This window comes from Vombatus ursinus, unplaced genomic scaffold (assembly GCF_900497805.2).
Source record: "Vombatus ursinus unplaced genomic scaffold, bare-nosed wombat genome assembly UNPS02014959.1, whole genome shotgun sequence".
NCBI classification, from domain to species: domain Eukaryota; kingdom Metazoa; phylum Chordata; class Mammalia; order Diprotodontia; family Vombatidae; genus Vombatus; species Vombatus ursinus.
The window spans coordinates 6,531,206-6,544,171 of record NW_020954737.1 but is presented as its reverse complement, the minus strand read 5'-3'; the positions used below and the strand labels follow the sequence as shown (position 1 = coordinate 6,544,171).

General features: G+C 40.4%; 1 protein-coding gene across 3 annotated transcripts in view; it reads left to right on the top strand.

Annotated features, from left to right (window-relative positions):
* Positions 1–9,246, top strand: part of SLC12A8 (solute carrier family 12 member 8) — a 169,987-nt gene extending 160,741 nt beyond the window's left edge. Inside the window, exons 12-14 of one of the 3 annotated variants that reach the window (XM_027845273.1) lie at positions 313–430; positions 4,015–4,075; positions 8,781–9,246. In XM_027845273.1, the coding sequence (XP_027701074.1) occupies positions 313–430; positions 4,015–4,075; positions 8,781–8,943 (342 nt within the window). In that variant the 3' untranslated portion in view covers positions 8,944–9,246. The remainder of the gene's footprint in view (positions 1–312; positions 431–4,014; positions 4,076–8,780) is intronic. The other 2 variants (XM_027845274.1, XM_027845275.1) reach the window with 2 other exon arrangements.
* Positions 9,247–12,966: the final 3,720 nt, after the last annotated feature.

The following is a 12,966-nucleotide window of genomic DNA, read 5'->3' as shown; positions in this document are numbered from 1 at the left end:
GCTGTTAGAGATGCATAGGATTTCTACAGGAAGAAAACAAAGTTGCTTTGATTAAGTGGCTCAGTGTCTTGCATATAATAGGCACTTTATAAATGTTTGTTTATTGTTAGTTGAATTGAGTTGAAATTATTGGCCTAAAGGAGAAGTTTGCATTAAGAGGATATTTCATTCTACAAACTTTCACCTCCACTATCACTATCCAAAGAGCTTGGAGAATGGGCCATTACATAAGACAACAGGACTGAGGCTTCCTTGTCATGTAGGAAACTGTAGGATTATCTGTTCACACTACCATGCATTGCTTACCAACAGGCCATCGGGTCCCTCACCATCATGTTTGTGATTCAATGGATCTATGCCTTGGTTGACATAGGGGTTGCTGTCATCCTCTATTTCTACATAGGCCAAGTCAGCCCTGGCCTTCAGCCTGGTAAGTGTAGGCACCCTTCTGCCACTCCTTCTTACTATAGATCAGGGATTCTTAACCTGGAATTCATGAACTTGGTTTTTTAAAAAACATTTTGATAACTATTTCAATGTATTTGGTTTCCTTTGTAATCCTGTGTGTTTTATTTTATGCTTTTAAAAACATTATTCTGCTAAGGAGTCCACAGCCTTCCACAGACTTCCAGAGGGGGCTTCAACACAGAAAAGGTTAAGCACCTCTGCTCTAATTTAGAAGTCCTTCATTAGAAAGGATTGGTGAATAATCAGTAGACCCCACACTCATTAGCTCATTTAGTTGGAACACAGATACAGAAGAGCTCACCAGGCTTTGGTGTGGACAATAGCAGGTTGGAAGTCCCCAGGAGTCCATAGCAAACCAATGAGGGTCAGCACTGAGTGGATAGGCACAATAGGAGGCCGAGTGGGCAGAAGTTTCCAGAAACCAGATAAAGGATCACAAACCATAAAATCTGCAAGAATAATAGGAACAATATAAGAAAAAAAGCAGGGAGGGTGATTAAGAAGCAACCTTGGCTACAGGAAGTAAGAACCCCAGGGAGGAATCTGGGTAAGGCATGGGCAGCCACCAGAAAGGAGCCTAATTCGGAACAGTGCTTTGTCTCCCTGCATTCAGGAGCTTTCACAGGCTTCCTGTGGAGACAGGAACCAGCGCCCAATCCTGGCTACCCTGGGGTTTGCCAAATAGAAATAAGTGTTAGTTCTGCTATAGGAGGAGTGGAGAGTGAAGGGATGGTGAGGGGGTGTGAAAAGCAGGTTGGTTCCTGTAAGACGTCAACAGCCCAGATTTCAGCTGAGTCTTTGAATGATGAAGTAACTTGATTTCATGCCCCCAAAAAATGTTCTTCAAATTCAAGTGGCCCTGTTAACACCCATCACATGTATGTTAGATGTGTGGTGTTGGTCATAAGTGTCCCTGTTTATAGGTGGCTGAGTCAGCAGGGCCCCCTGAGGCCATGTGGGAGGTTGTTTGTCATTTGTGGCTGAGCATTTTTACCTCTAGAAACAAAAAAAGACTCCAGTTTCCAGGTACCAGGTTGAATTTGAACAAAATGCTGCCTTCTGGACTCCGTGCATTTTTTGGTTTCCTTATGTTTAGCATATTTATGTTATTTTTTGCTCTTAAACTCTCTGACTAGTAACTGATTTGATTGATTTGCCATAGTCTACTTGAAGGAGTTAGAAGACGCTAACTTATTATGTATCCCATGAGCACCACGATGGGCATAAAGACAGGTCTCTGAGCAACCCCACACTCTTGGAGAGCTCTTGAGTATAACATTTCAGCTCCAGCATCAACCTGCAGTTTCCCCACCTGAAGACAGTCTCAAAAACTGGCCATAGCCTCTTCCTCATCACACAGAGGGTAAATCCTACTGGCTGGACCTGTCCTGACTTGAGTTTCACTAGTATTTGCTATGATGAGCTCACCTTGACCTCAAGATACCTTAAAGTTCTCATCCACCATTGCTGATGATAGACTGTTATAAAGAATATGCTGTGAAGGATATTCTTAACTCAGAGAAGTAGCAGGACTTTCTCTGGTACCTAGGAGACTGGCAAGCTACAGACCTGAGGAGAGGCTGTGGGAACCAGTATATAACCAGCACATTTCAGATTTGATAGAGGACTTCTCTGAATACTGTATCACTAACCTGCCATCTTGAGGTCTGGAGAGGGATTCTGGGAAAAGGGATATTGGAACACAACACAAGGCATACTCAATGAGTTATTTTTGTAATGATAGTCCTGGCTTTAGATTGAACTGATCCTTTTTCATCCAGAACCCCCTGAGACCAGGAGCAAGGGTGCAAGTCTTTGACCATGGTATCAATGTTATCTTACCCCAAAGCCAATTAAAGGAACCTGCTACCTTTCCCTTATTAGCACAACACCTAAGGAAACGTTTACCAGAAGAAAGACATTAAAAAGGCCCTTTTCAACAAAACAATGATTCCAAAATTCAAAATGAAGTTAATGGGACAAAGTACTAGATCTTTTGGAGCATAATTATGGTGACACATTATAATTATTTTTAATCAAGTAGTAATGACATTAGTTAAATAATAAAATAAAACCTCATTGACTCAGAGGGTTTGTAGGGGGAAGCTAATGAGAAGTGGTGAGCCGTCTGATTATAGAGAACTTTTTAATTGACATAAACTTTTAATTATGAACAATAATTCAGTGTTATCAAAGGCATTTTACCTAGAAGTCCTTAGAGAAACTTCCTTAGCATATAGAGTGGTTTTTAATTAGCATAACAATTATTAGTGTGTCAGTAGTGCTTCTAATGTTCCAAGAAGCAGTTTTTTTCTCAAGTACTTTAAACATCCTGGTCCACCCCACATCTTCCCCCAACAATCTTCGTGTTTATTAGTATTAACTTAGAGAATTCTATTTTTTAAAATGTAATACAAAAGTAAACTTTAGTCTAGGCCCCTTTAAAATGATTATGAATCAGTGAAATCATAATTAACAAAAGTTTACCGTACCTTAGATTTATCCAAAAGGTTTACTCTAAAGATCTTAACACAGAAATGAGGGTCTTTAGAGTTATGTATATTATTGCTAAATTCTGAAATGGATTAATTTCCACTTTCAGCAAAACTACTGGATAGGCACCAAAAATGATACCAATAAAAGACATACTGTAATCATATTTTAGAGGGTCAGCATTAACCAAATAGTTAATATAAGTTGAACTTGGCCAGCTAGTTTTCTGAATGCTAGTCAGTAATTACTAACTTCCTGAACAGATACTGGGCATTAGTTGATGAATATATATTATGTCAAGACTATCCAAATAATTTGTGTTAATGTCAGCCACCATTTAAACTTCAGCTTTAACATGGGAATGAATGAATGAGTGAATGAAAGTGTTTGTAATCCAGGTACTGCACAAAACCCCGAGAATGCAAATACAAAAGTGAGGTGTATTTGCCTGTGATTGCCAGGAAACAGAATTGTGGTCTGGCGAGCCATAGGGATGGTGATTTGATCCATAGGGAAGTAAGTTGTTATCCCTTTTCTAGAAGCAATAGAAGTATTGATTTTATTACTGTGTCCACAGTAGGAGGTAAAGAAGGCGAGTAATGCGTATACAAAGAAAAATTGTATAATGTGTATACAAATTCCACCACTGTAACCCCCAAAAGATTTTTTGTAAAGGATTTAGGAAAATTTTACTTGTCTCCCTACCACACATTTTTAATTTTCGTAAACCTTTAAAGACTTACTACACACACACACACACACACACACACACACATGCACACACACTCACACACACACCATTTTTATTTTCAAAAGCAGTTCTGTGATAAACTTTCCTTAATTTTTGGGTCATCACTCTGAATTAAGGCTTACAGGAAAATTTTCATAAATTTCATACATTTATTAAATCCTGTAATACATTTTTGACACTTAAATGCCATTACTGGCCTGTAATAGAGATTAAAATGATGTGATTAGTTGGTAAGCTGGGTGGTTACCAGGACCAGGAAGAACTTTCGTCAAAACTATGCTTGCATCTGTCTGACTCCACAGGAGCTGCTACCAATTTTAGCCTTTTCAGATGGATGAAGTCCCTTCTGATACCTTCGTTCAGGTTGGTGTAAAATTTTAATGTTTCTGCCATAGGTAGACGACTTTCCTGGGATCTGGGATGCAGTGAAACTGCCCCCAGTCAAGCCTGGCTTGGATGTGAATCAGGATGAGTTTGACCTTTGAAAGCCTATTGAAGGAGTCAGGATTTTTTCTCACTCTGCTTCCTCTACCCTTCCTTCTTCCAGTTTTTTTGTTTTGTTTTTGCCTTGGCAAATCCAATATACTACACTCTACCTGGAGGTTCCCAGTCCAGGAATGGGGACAGGGTGCCAATGTCTCTCTCCTCAGGGGCCACCATCCTGAGACTAATAGAATGTCAGAGTTCAAAAAGACCTTGTAGGCCAACTAGTCTAGCCTCATCATCATCATCATCTTCATCACCATCATCATCGTTTTTTGAGACTGGATCTCTCTATCTTACCCAGGGTGGAAGTATAGTGATGACTCACAGGACCAGTTCCAATACTGATTGGAATGGAACCTTTCATTTAACCTACTCTGTTTTTCTGACCTGAACCAATTTTCTCTTCTATAGGCAGCCTAGTAGCCTCCCCTTCTCCCTGCTTCCCCCTGCTCCTAGGTGCTGACCATGTTGATGCTAGACTTAATGCGGAGAGCAGTTTGTCTTTAGCCCTACTATAGTTCAGAACTCCCAAACTCAGTTGATCTACCAGCCTCTCAACTGGTGTAACCTTCAGGAGCAGTGATTACAAGTGTTCTTCACTATGCCCACCTCCCTTCATTTTAGAGAGGAGGAAACTGAGTCCTAGAGTGGTGAGGAGGCTATCTCACAGTCACATGGTTCTTATCAGTCATCAGGAAAAAAGCTTTTATTAAGCCTCTGTAGACCTACATACATGGCATATGGTAGGAGTTTAACAAACGTTGATTGAACTCAGTCCAGTTGCATGTGGGTCTATGCTGACTGATCTATCAAGAGTGACTCAGATAAAGACACTGCCCTCTGAATATTTACAGTCGAGAATGTACTAACATGGACACACTTGAGTCCATGGGGTCACAAAGAGTCGGACATGACTTATTGACTAAACAATAACCACAACAGATTGTCAAAGGAGCACCGAAGATGGTAGGCAGCCAGTAAGTACAGGATTGAAATGACAATCCCTCATTAACTGTGGGAGTCCATTGCCAGACTTGATTAGACAAGGAGAAGGAACCAACATTTTTTCTGATTCATTTGGGAAGACTCATGGGAAGATGAGCTTTCAGGAAAGTTCTGTATTCTTTTCATCCTTCCTTACTCCCCAGAAGGCAAGGTACCACAGTCCCCTTTCTGTAAAATTTGAGCTCCAACTAATTATTCCTACTCCCTTTCCTTGTTACCAGAAGGAAGCCAAGGTTGCAGGCTTAGGCACATCTAAGCAGAGCCTGACTGGGTGTTTTTGCAGGTTGGATCAAATTGGAATTGCCTAGCCCTGTACCTTAGAAGCTAGGATACTAAAGGGAAAGGAAGAGAGACTGTGATCATTGGGAAGAGAGGGGTAGAACTGGGGATGGGGAAAAAAGAGGGACAGATGTATAACAATAAATCACTATTTTGTCTGTTTGAAAGCAGGAGAATTTACGGTTTCTTCCCAACCAGAACACAGTGTCAGGGTCCACCAAACATGAAATACTAACATAAAACAATTCCCACCAACCCTCTTCCATGTCTTAGCTAGTTCTGAGGGAGATAGAATTGGATGCACTACTAGTGTATTGTGGGTAGATGATATCTATACGTTCCAAAGTCAGAAATGGGGGTGGTGTGAGGGTGGGACAAGGAGAGTTTCTGACTTTATCTGATTTCCTGGGATCTTCTTAGTCACTCACAGTTTTAAAACTAAGGCTTAACCTCTTTCCGTTTCATTCTAATTTTCTTATCTAACATCTCCCTTGTAATGTTTCAGAAAAGCACAATTTGATATGAGATTATTCTTAGAAATGACCACTACCTGTGGTTGAAACAGGACTCAGCATTAAGACCAAGGACCTTACATTCGAGCTGTATTATGAAATGGTCACCCTAGCCACGTCCACACCAATCTGCTAGCTTTTCAGTAACTGCCCTAGAATTGTCTTGTGTGTATACAGAGAGGATAGAGGACAAAATGGAGGTCTGCCTATGGCTTTGATGATCTCATATCTGTGTTCTCTAGTTCAACCAAGGCATTGATGGCTTTCAAACTTCCTCCAAGCAAAGCAACCCTCAGAGTCCTAGACCCTCCCTCCAACGGCTTCAGGAGGTGGGATTGGATAGCGGCCACTTGTCTCTAGGGTCCTTGTAGTTCTCATCAGGAGCTATTAGTGAGGGTCACAATCCCCATTTTGGGAAACACCCTTAAAGGCAAGGCAACCTATCTGTACAGATAAGATTTCTTAACCTATTTTTATACTAATAAAGTGTATTATTTGTGTGTTTGTGTGTGTGTGTGTGTGTGTGTAACCTCTATATGTTGGTATGACCCTTGTCAGTTCACAAGGTGTGACTGTGTGTGTAACCTCTATTTATTGTTGTCAGTTCATAAATATACTTGTGCAGATCCAACATTTTTAAGAAAGATGTTTATTCATCCTCAAGATACCCTGAACCTGAGGTTTAGATTCTCAACAGGTGGTGATAGTGCTTCAGACACATGGAACTACATGTATTTGTCCGAGAGTCCCAAGGCCATCTCCAGTCTTCCTGATGGATATCTGGCCACTGGACCCAGATGGCTCTGGAGGAGAAAGTGAGGCTGGAGACTTTGTATAGCCCTCCCTCATTCAAATCAAAGTCAATTGCAAGTCACATCATCAACTCCATGATGTCATGGTCCTCTTTGACAGTGAAGGACAAACACACACACACACATACACACACACAATATTTGTCTGAGAGTCGTTTGTTATTTTCTTTTCAAGTGCCGTGAATCTAGAACCACAAATTTTCTATAAGGTTTTATGAGACATGTAACTATTTACTGGAACAATATGCCTCAAAAACATTAAGCAGTGAAGTGGGGAATTCTTATAGGACAAGCTTTTGAAGGAAGGAAGGAAGGAAACAGACATTTATTTATTAAATGCCTTTTAGAGGCAGGTAGGTGGCTCACTGGATAGAGCATTGGGCCTGGAGTCAGGAAGACCTGCATTCAAATCCAGCCTTAGACACTAACTGTGTAATCCTTGGTGAGTCACTTATCCTCTGTTTGCCTTAATTCCCTAGTGAAGGAAATGGCAAACCACTCCAGTATCTTTGCCAAGAAAACCCCATGGACAATATTGGCGTGCTGTTGTCTGCTATGGCTCACAAAGAGTCAGACATGACTGAACAGTAACAACAACAATGTGCCAAGCACTGTGCCAATAGCTTTAGAAATATTATCTCATTTGATCCTCACAACAATCCTGGGGGGATAAGGAGGTAAGGGCTATTATTCTTTCATTTTACAGTTGAGGAAACTGAGGCAGACAGAAGTTAAGTGACTTACCCATGGTTGATCACACAGCTAGTAAGGGTCTGAATTCAGATCTTCCTGACTCCAGGCCCAGTACCAACTACTAGTCACAAATGCCTAAGGTGTGATCTAAAATCTTTCTAATTCTTTACTCTATCAGCTTATCTTAACCCTGATCTATAGGTAAGTCTCTAGACTTGGATTAAAATGCTCCTCTGTGAGACGCTAGAAATTCTGAATGTTTTATAATCAAGTAACTTTAGAGCATCTTGGTGTTAAAAGCCCCTTTACCTTCTCATTAATCTTGTCACTATTTGTTTCTTTGTTGATTTATTCAACAAGCAGTGGTTGAATACAGTGCTTTCCATTTCTACAGTTTACAAAGCACTTATTTCACTTTTACTTTGATTCTCATAAGGCAACCTCATTTGATTCTCAACCTCATAAGGGAGGCAGACAGAGGGGGGAGTCAGTCCTATCCCCATTTTACAGATGGTAAATGTAGGCTGTCAGAGAGGAAGTGTCTTCTTGCCCAGATGACAAGGTGGTATTAATAAGAGACGTAGCTGGGATTGAGATCCTGGACTTCTGACTCATGTTCCAATATCCACTCTCTCCACTGGGCCATCCTGCCTCCCCCAGGGTTCCACTGAGGACAGTTCTTGTGTCTTTTCTCTTGTACCCTAATCAAAGGGCAAGCACAAATTTTTCTGGCCTCTGTGTGTACCCTGTTCTTCTTCCTTTGTTACATGTGTCAAAGGACAAAGAAAAAGAAAGGATGATGTAAAGGCCTCTGTCTGGGTTCTCTCTAATCAAAAGGTTACAGTTTTCTTTCTTTTTTCTTTTAAGCAAAAGGCAAATAGCTCTACTCTCTGTTCTTTCCTGCCAGGAGCTGCCAGATGGGCGGAACCTGATTTTTCCATACAATAGCATCCCTTTTAATATTGTGCTAGGAATACCTGGAGAAGACAGGCAGCTTTAGACATAGAGTTCCCAGCTATGATCTCAGAAACAGCCCAAATCTATGAACATACCAGAACATTTCAAACAAGGTTTTTAAACAAAGTTTTGTGACAGCTGGCATTTTTTTTTTTGGTAAATGACTCCCCCAGCCAGTGTGGAAACTTCTGTCTCTGTTGAAGGTATTGGCAAGCCTCCCAGTGTAGAAACACTGTGTCTTTAGGTGACTGAGTCTGGCCACTCCAGTATTTCTTTGATATTTTTCCTGACTGATTGTGTGCTTCTGTGTTTCTCTCACTGAAGGAGACTGCAATCCCCTCGGAAGCAGATTATTTTGACACCATCCCTGGCCAGGGTTGACATGGAGATGACTCAGCTCACCAAGGAGAATGCAGACTTTGCCTCTCGGGACCGGTACCACCATTCTTCACTTGTGAGCAGGGAAGAGCTGATAAATCAGTTCTAGGAACTGCCAGGGATGGAAACCTTTATTTCCAGGAAGCTGTCCAATGGGAGTAGTGAACCTACGCCCTAAAACCATGGTGGGACAGGCCCCATTCAATGTGAAAATGCATCCCAACTTCCCCATTGATAACAACATGAACAACTGGAGGAATAATAGAAGAAATCTGGATTCTGGAGAGCTGCCAGTCAAGAGGAACCAATAGACGTGACCTCAGTTCTAGGAAGATGGTATATCCAGAGACCATAACAAATCTTCCAGTTTTTTGCATTTTTAAGTGAATATCTTTTAAATTAAAGAGTTTAAAGACCAGGAATTATCTTATGGCTTCTATAATCTTGAAAACATTTTTGTCTCTGGCCTCCAGGGTCTTGGCAGTTGTTTTGTGGAGTGAATGAGGGAGCCGGGATCAGGCTGAATTCTGCTGGGAGCTTGGGAATATAATTGGCCTACTGAAGGTAGACCAGTGTTCCAGCTTTAGGGATGAGGATGGAGGGATGAAGGAAGGAAGGAGGGATGGGCTATGACCATGGCTTCTACAAGTCCAACATAGCACCTGACACAGTATTAATTAATTATGTTGCCATTTCAGAAGTAATATTGTATTCCAACATAACTATAGTAATAATAATTAATATTTACTTTTACACAGCAACTTATAGTTTACAGAGAATTTTCACATATATCATTTTATTGTCTCTACTCTTTAACAACATTTTGATACAGTATAGTACAAGAGAAAGAGCATTGACTTTGCCAAAAGTCAAAGAACTTGGGTTCAAATCCTACCTGATGAACACTACCTGTGTGATATTGGACAATCACTCAAATTCCATGGGCCTTAGTTTCATTAACTACAAAATGAGAGGTTGACTCTCATTGGTCTCTGAGGTTCCTTCCAACTCTACATCTGTGCTCCTCTGAGGAATGTATATGTGGTCATCTCTTAAAACTTTCCTACTGCAAATATAATTTTCTGTTCCCTGAGTGGCAGTTGTCAGGGGTTGCTGTGCCTCTTTAGAGAACAGTTTGAGGAAAGTAGCTGGGTTCTTATTGCACCCAGGTACCTGTGACAGAGATGACGGGCTGACTGCCCCAGCTGAGAGAGATCCTTCTAGAGCCAACACTAGACGATCCAGTGATCTGTGGTGCTTTGTTAAATTCTGCAGAAGGGAAATACTGAGAATCCCCAGATATTTGGAGGCCACCTGGACCCAGGGCTGTCAAACTCCTGGAATCAGAGAATCAGCAGCAGAAATGCCAAGTGTGTAACATACGTACATAGACACAGATACAGACACACATATACATGTATAATATACATTTCAGATGATATGTCTGTCTATATCCTATATCTATAGGATAGAGATGTCATATATGATAGAGATAGGATATATATCTTATTATGAGATAGAGATGTGATATATATCTTATATATATGATAGAGATAGAATATATATATTATATGATAGAGATAGGATAGATCTGTGTCTTATATGTATGATAAATATAACATAATAGATATTATATATAAGAAACATATGTTCCTGAAATGTATATATGTGTGTATATATGAGTATATATACATATTTATGTATGTATGTATGTATGTATTATCTTTTAGATACTTGGCACTTCTGCTGCTAATTCTCTGAATCTAGGAGTCTGACAGCCCTTGGTCCAGATGGCCTCCAAAAATCTTCCTACCATCCATTTCAGGAAGATACACAACACACACAAACACACATGTATATGCATGCATGCATGTATATAGGTATATATGTATATATGCTTGTGTGTACGTGTATTACACATACGCATATCTAAATATATGTATGTACATGCACACACACACACACATATACATGGGACAGAGTAGGAAAACAAAAAAGAAGGAAAACAATAAATTCATTGATTTAGGTCTTCCCCCTGCCATCCATAACTTAACAGCTGTCCCATTGGCTTCTTGTTGTTAGGGAGAGGGTAGCATGGTAGGCTAGATAAGACAGAAGAGCCCAAACAAAACTCTGAAGGGAGGGGAGCCAGTCACTGTAACTCAACATTTATTGAACCACTGCTATATACAGAGGATTATACTAACTACTAATTGGAAGAAACACACAAAAATTTGAAAAATAAAACAGTCCTGTCCCTTAGGATCTTATAATCAGCCTAAGAAGACACCAGTGAAAAGACCTATTGCAGTAGAGAGAAAGAAGGGAAGGAGATGAGCATTGTTTGAACCTTACTCTCACTGGATTTGGCTTGAGTGAATAACATACTCAGTTGGGTATAGAAATCTAACATACCCTATAGGAAGTAGAAGGGGAAAGGAAAAAGAAAAGGGAAGGAGTGAATATAAGGGAGGGAAAAAGTAGTAGAGGAAAAGGGAGAGAAAAGGGAGGGGACTGATAGAAAGGAGGGCAGATTGAGGGAGGCAGTGGTCAGAAGCAAAGCACTAGTGAGGAGGGAAAGGTAGAAAGGCTAGAGAAAAGTATAAATGGGGGGAGGGAAATAAAATGGAGAGATAGATATAACAATCAACTATGAATGTGAATGGGATGTCAAAAAGGTATAACTTGTTAAATGAGAATGTCATTGGCAAAGAAGTTGATATTCCAGATTACTTAGTTTTAAGAAAGAGCTACATATCAAAAAAACAAAACAAAACAAAACAAAGACCAAAAAACACCAGTGAAAGACCTTGGAGTTCAAATCATGGGTTCAAATCCTGCCTCTGACATACTAGCTGTGTGACCTTAGGCAAGTCACTTAATCTCTCAGTGCTACAGATAACTCCAAGACTATAAGTTCCAGATGAGTTGCTGTTATGCATAGTAGGCTCATGAGACCATAAGGGTCATCTAGTACAACCCATCCCTTTTTTTTTGGATGTGGAAATTAAGATCCAGAGAGACCATGGCTTTCCCAACAGTACACAACTAATGAGTGACTGAGCTAGGATTTGAACCCAAGTCTTCTACCAGTGATTTTTCCACTATACTACACAGGAAGGGAGGCTATCCTCTATACTTAATGAAATTGTAGTGTTGAACTCTGCCTCCCCCCATGCAAAACCCCAACTCTACCTAGAAAAACACCAAGCATACACACATAATTACTTGAAAATAGTTAACTGCAATAAATATGAACAAATTCAAAATTATATAGCGCAAATTGAGCTCTTAAATTCTGAGGAGACACACATCAAAAGAGCAAACAGAGGGAAGTATGCTAATTTAGACTTCCTGAAAATGTTCAGTCTAAAATTAAGATTTTGATGGGGATGACTTGTTAATTTTTACTAATATGGATTTATTGATATCTATCATATGATATTCCTCCTTCTCCTCCTCCTCTTCCTTCTCCTCCTCCTTCTTTTCTTCTTCTTCCTCCCCTTCTTCTTTCTTCTTCTTCTTCTTCTCCTTCTTCTTCTCCTCCTCCTCCTCCTCCTCCTTCTCCTCCTCTTCCTCTTCCTTCCTCCTCCTCTTTCTCCTCCTCTTCCTCTTCCTTCCTCCTCCTCTTTCTCCTCCTCTTTTTCTTTTTTCCCTTTCTCTCTCACTTGTTGTTACCACTTCTCAGTAAGCCTCCACCTTCTCCCAATATAATCCTACCTTTTATGGAGTGGGGAAGGGGGGAGCAGCAGTCTATATTATAATTTCATTAGTATAGAGGAAACCTCTCTCCCAGCATGATATAGTAGAAAGATCACTGGCAGAGGACCTGGGTTCAAATCCTGGCTCTGTAACTTATTAGTTGTATGCTGTTGGAGAAGTCACAATGTTACTTGCTCACAGCCTTAGGCAAGCACAGGTAAACAAAACAAATTGATGCATTTAAAGCCACCATCTTGAAGGAATTGAAGGACAGAGATTTATGTAGAGTAGATAGGAGAATAGTCAAGGTATGGAGATAGAAACCAAAACAAGCGAATTTCTGCTCATGCATTCCCTTTCAGCTATTCTTTTCCTTGGCTTTCTGTGTGTGTGTGTGTGTGTGTGTGTGTGTGTGTGTGTGTGTGTGTGT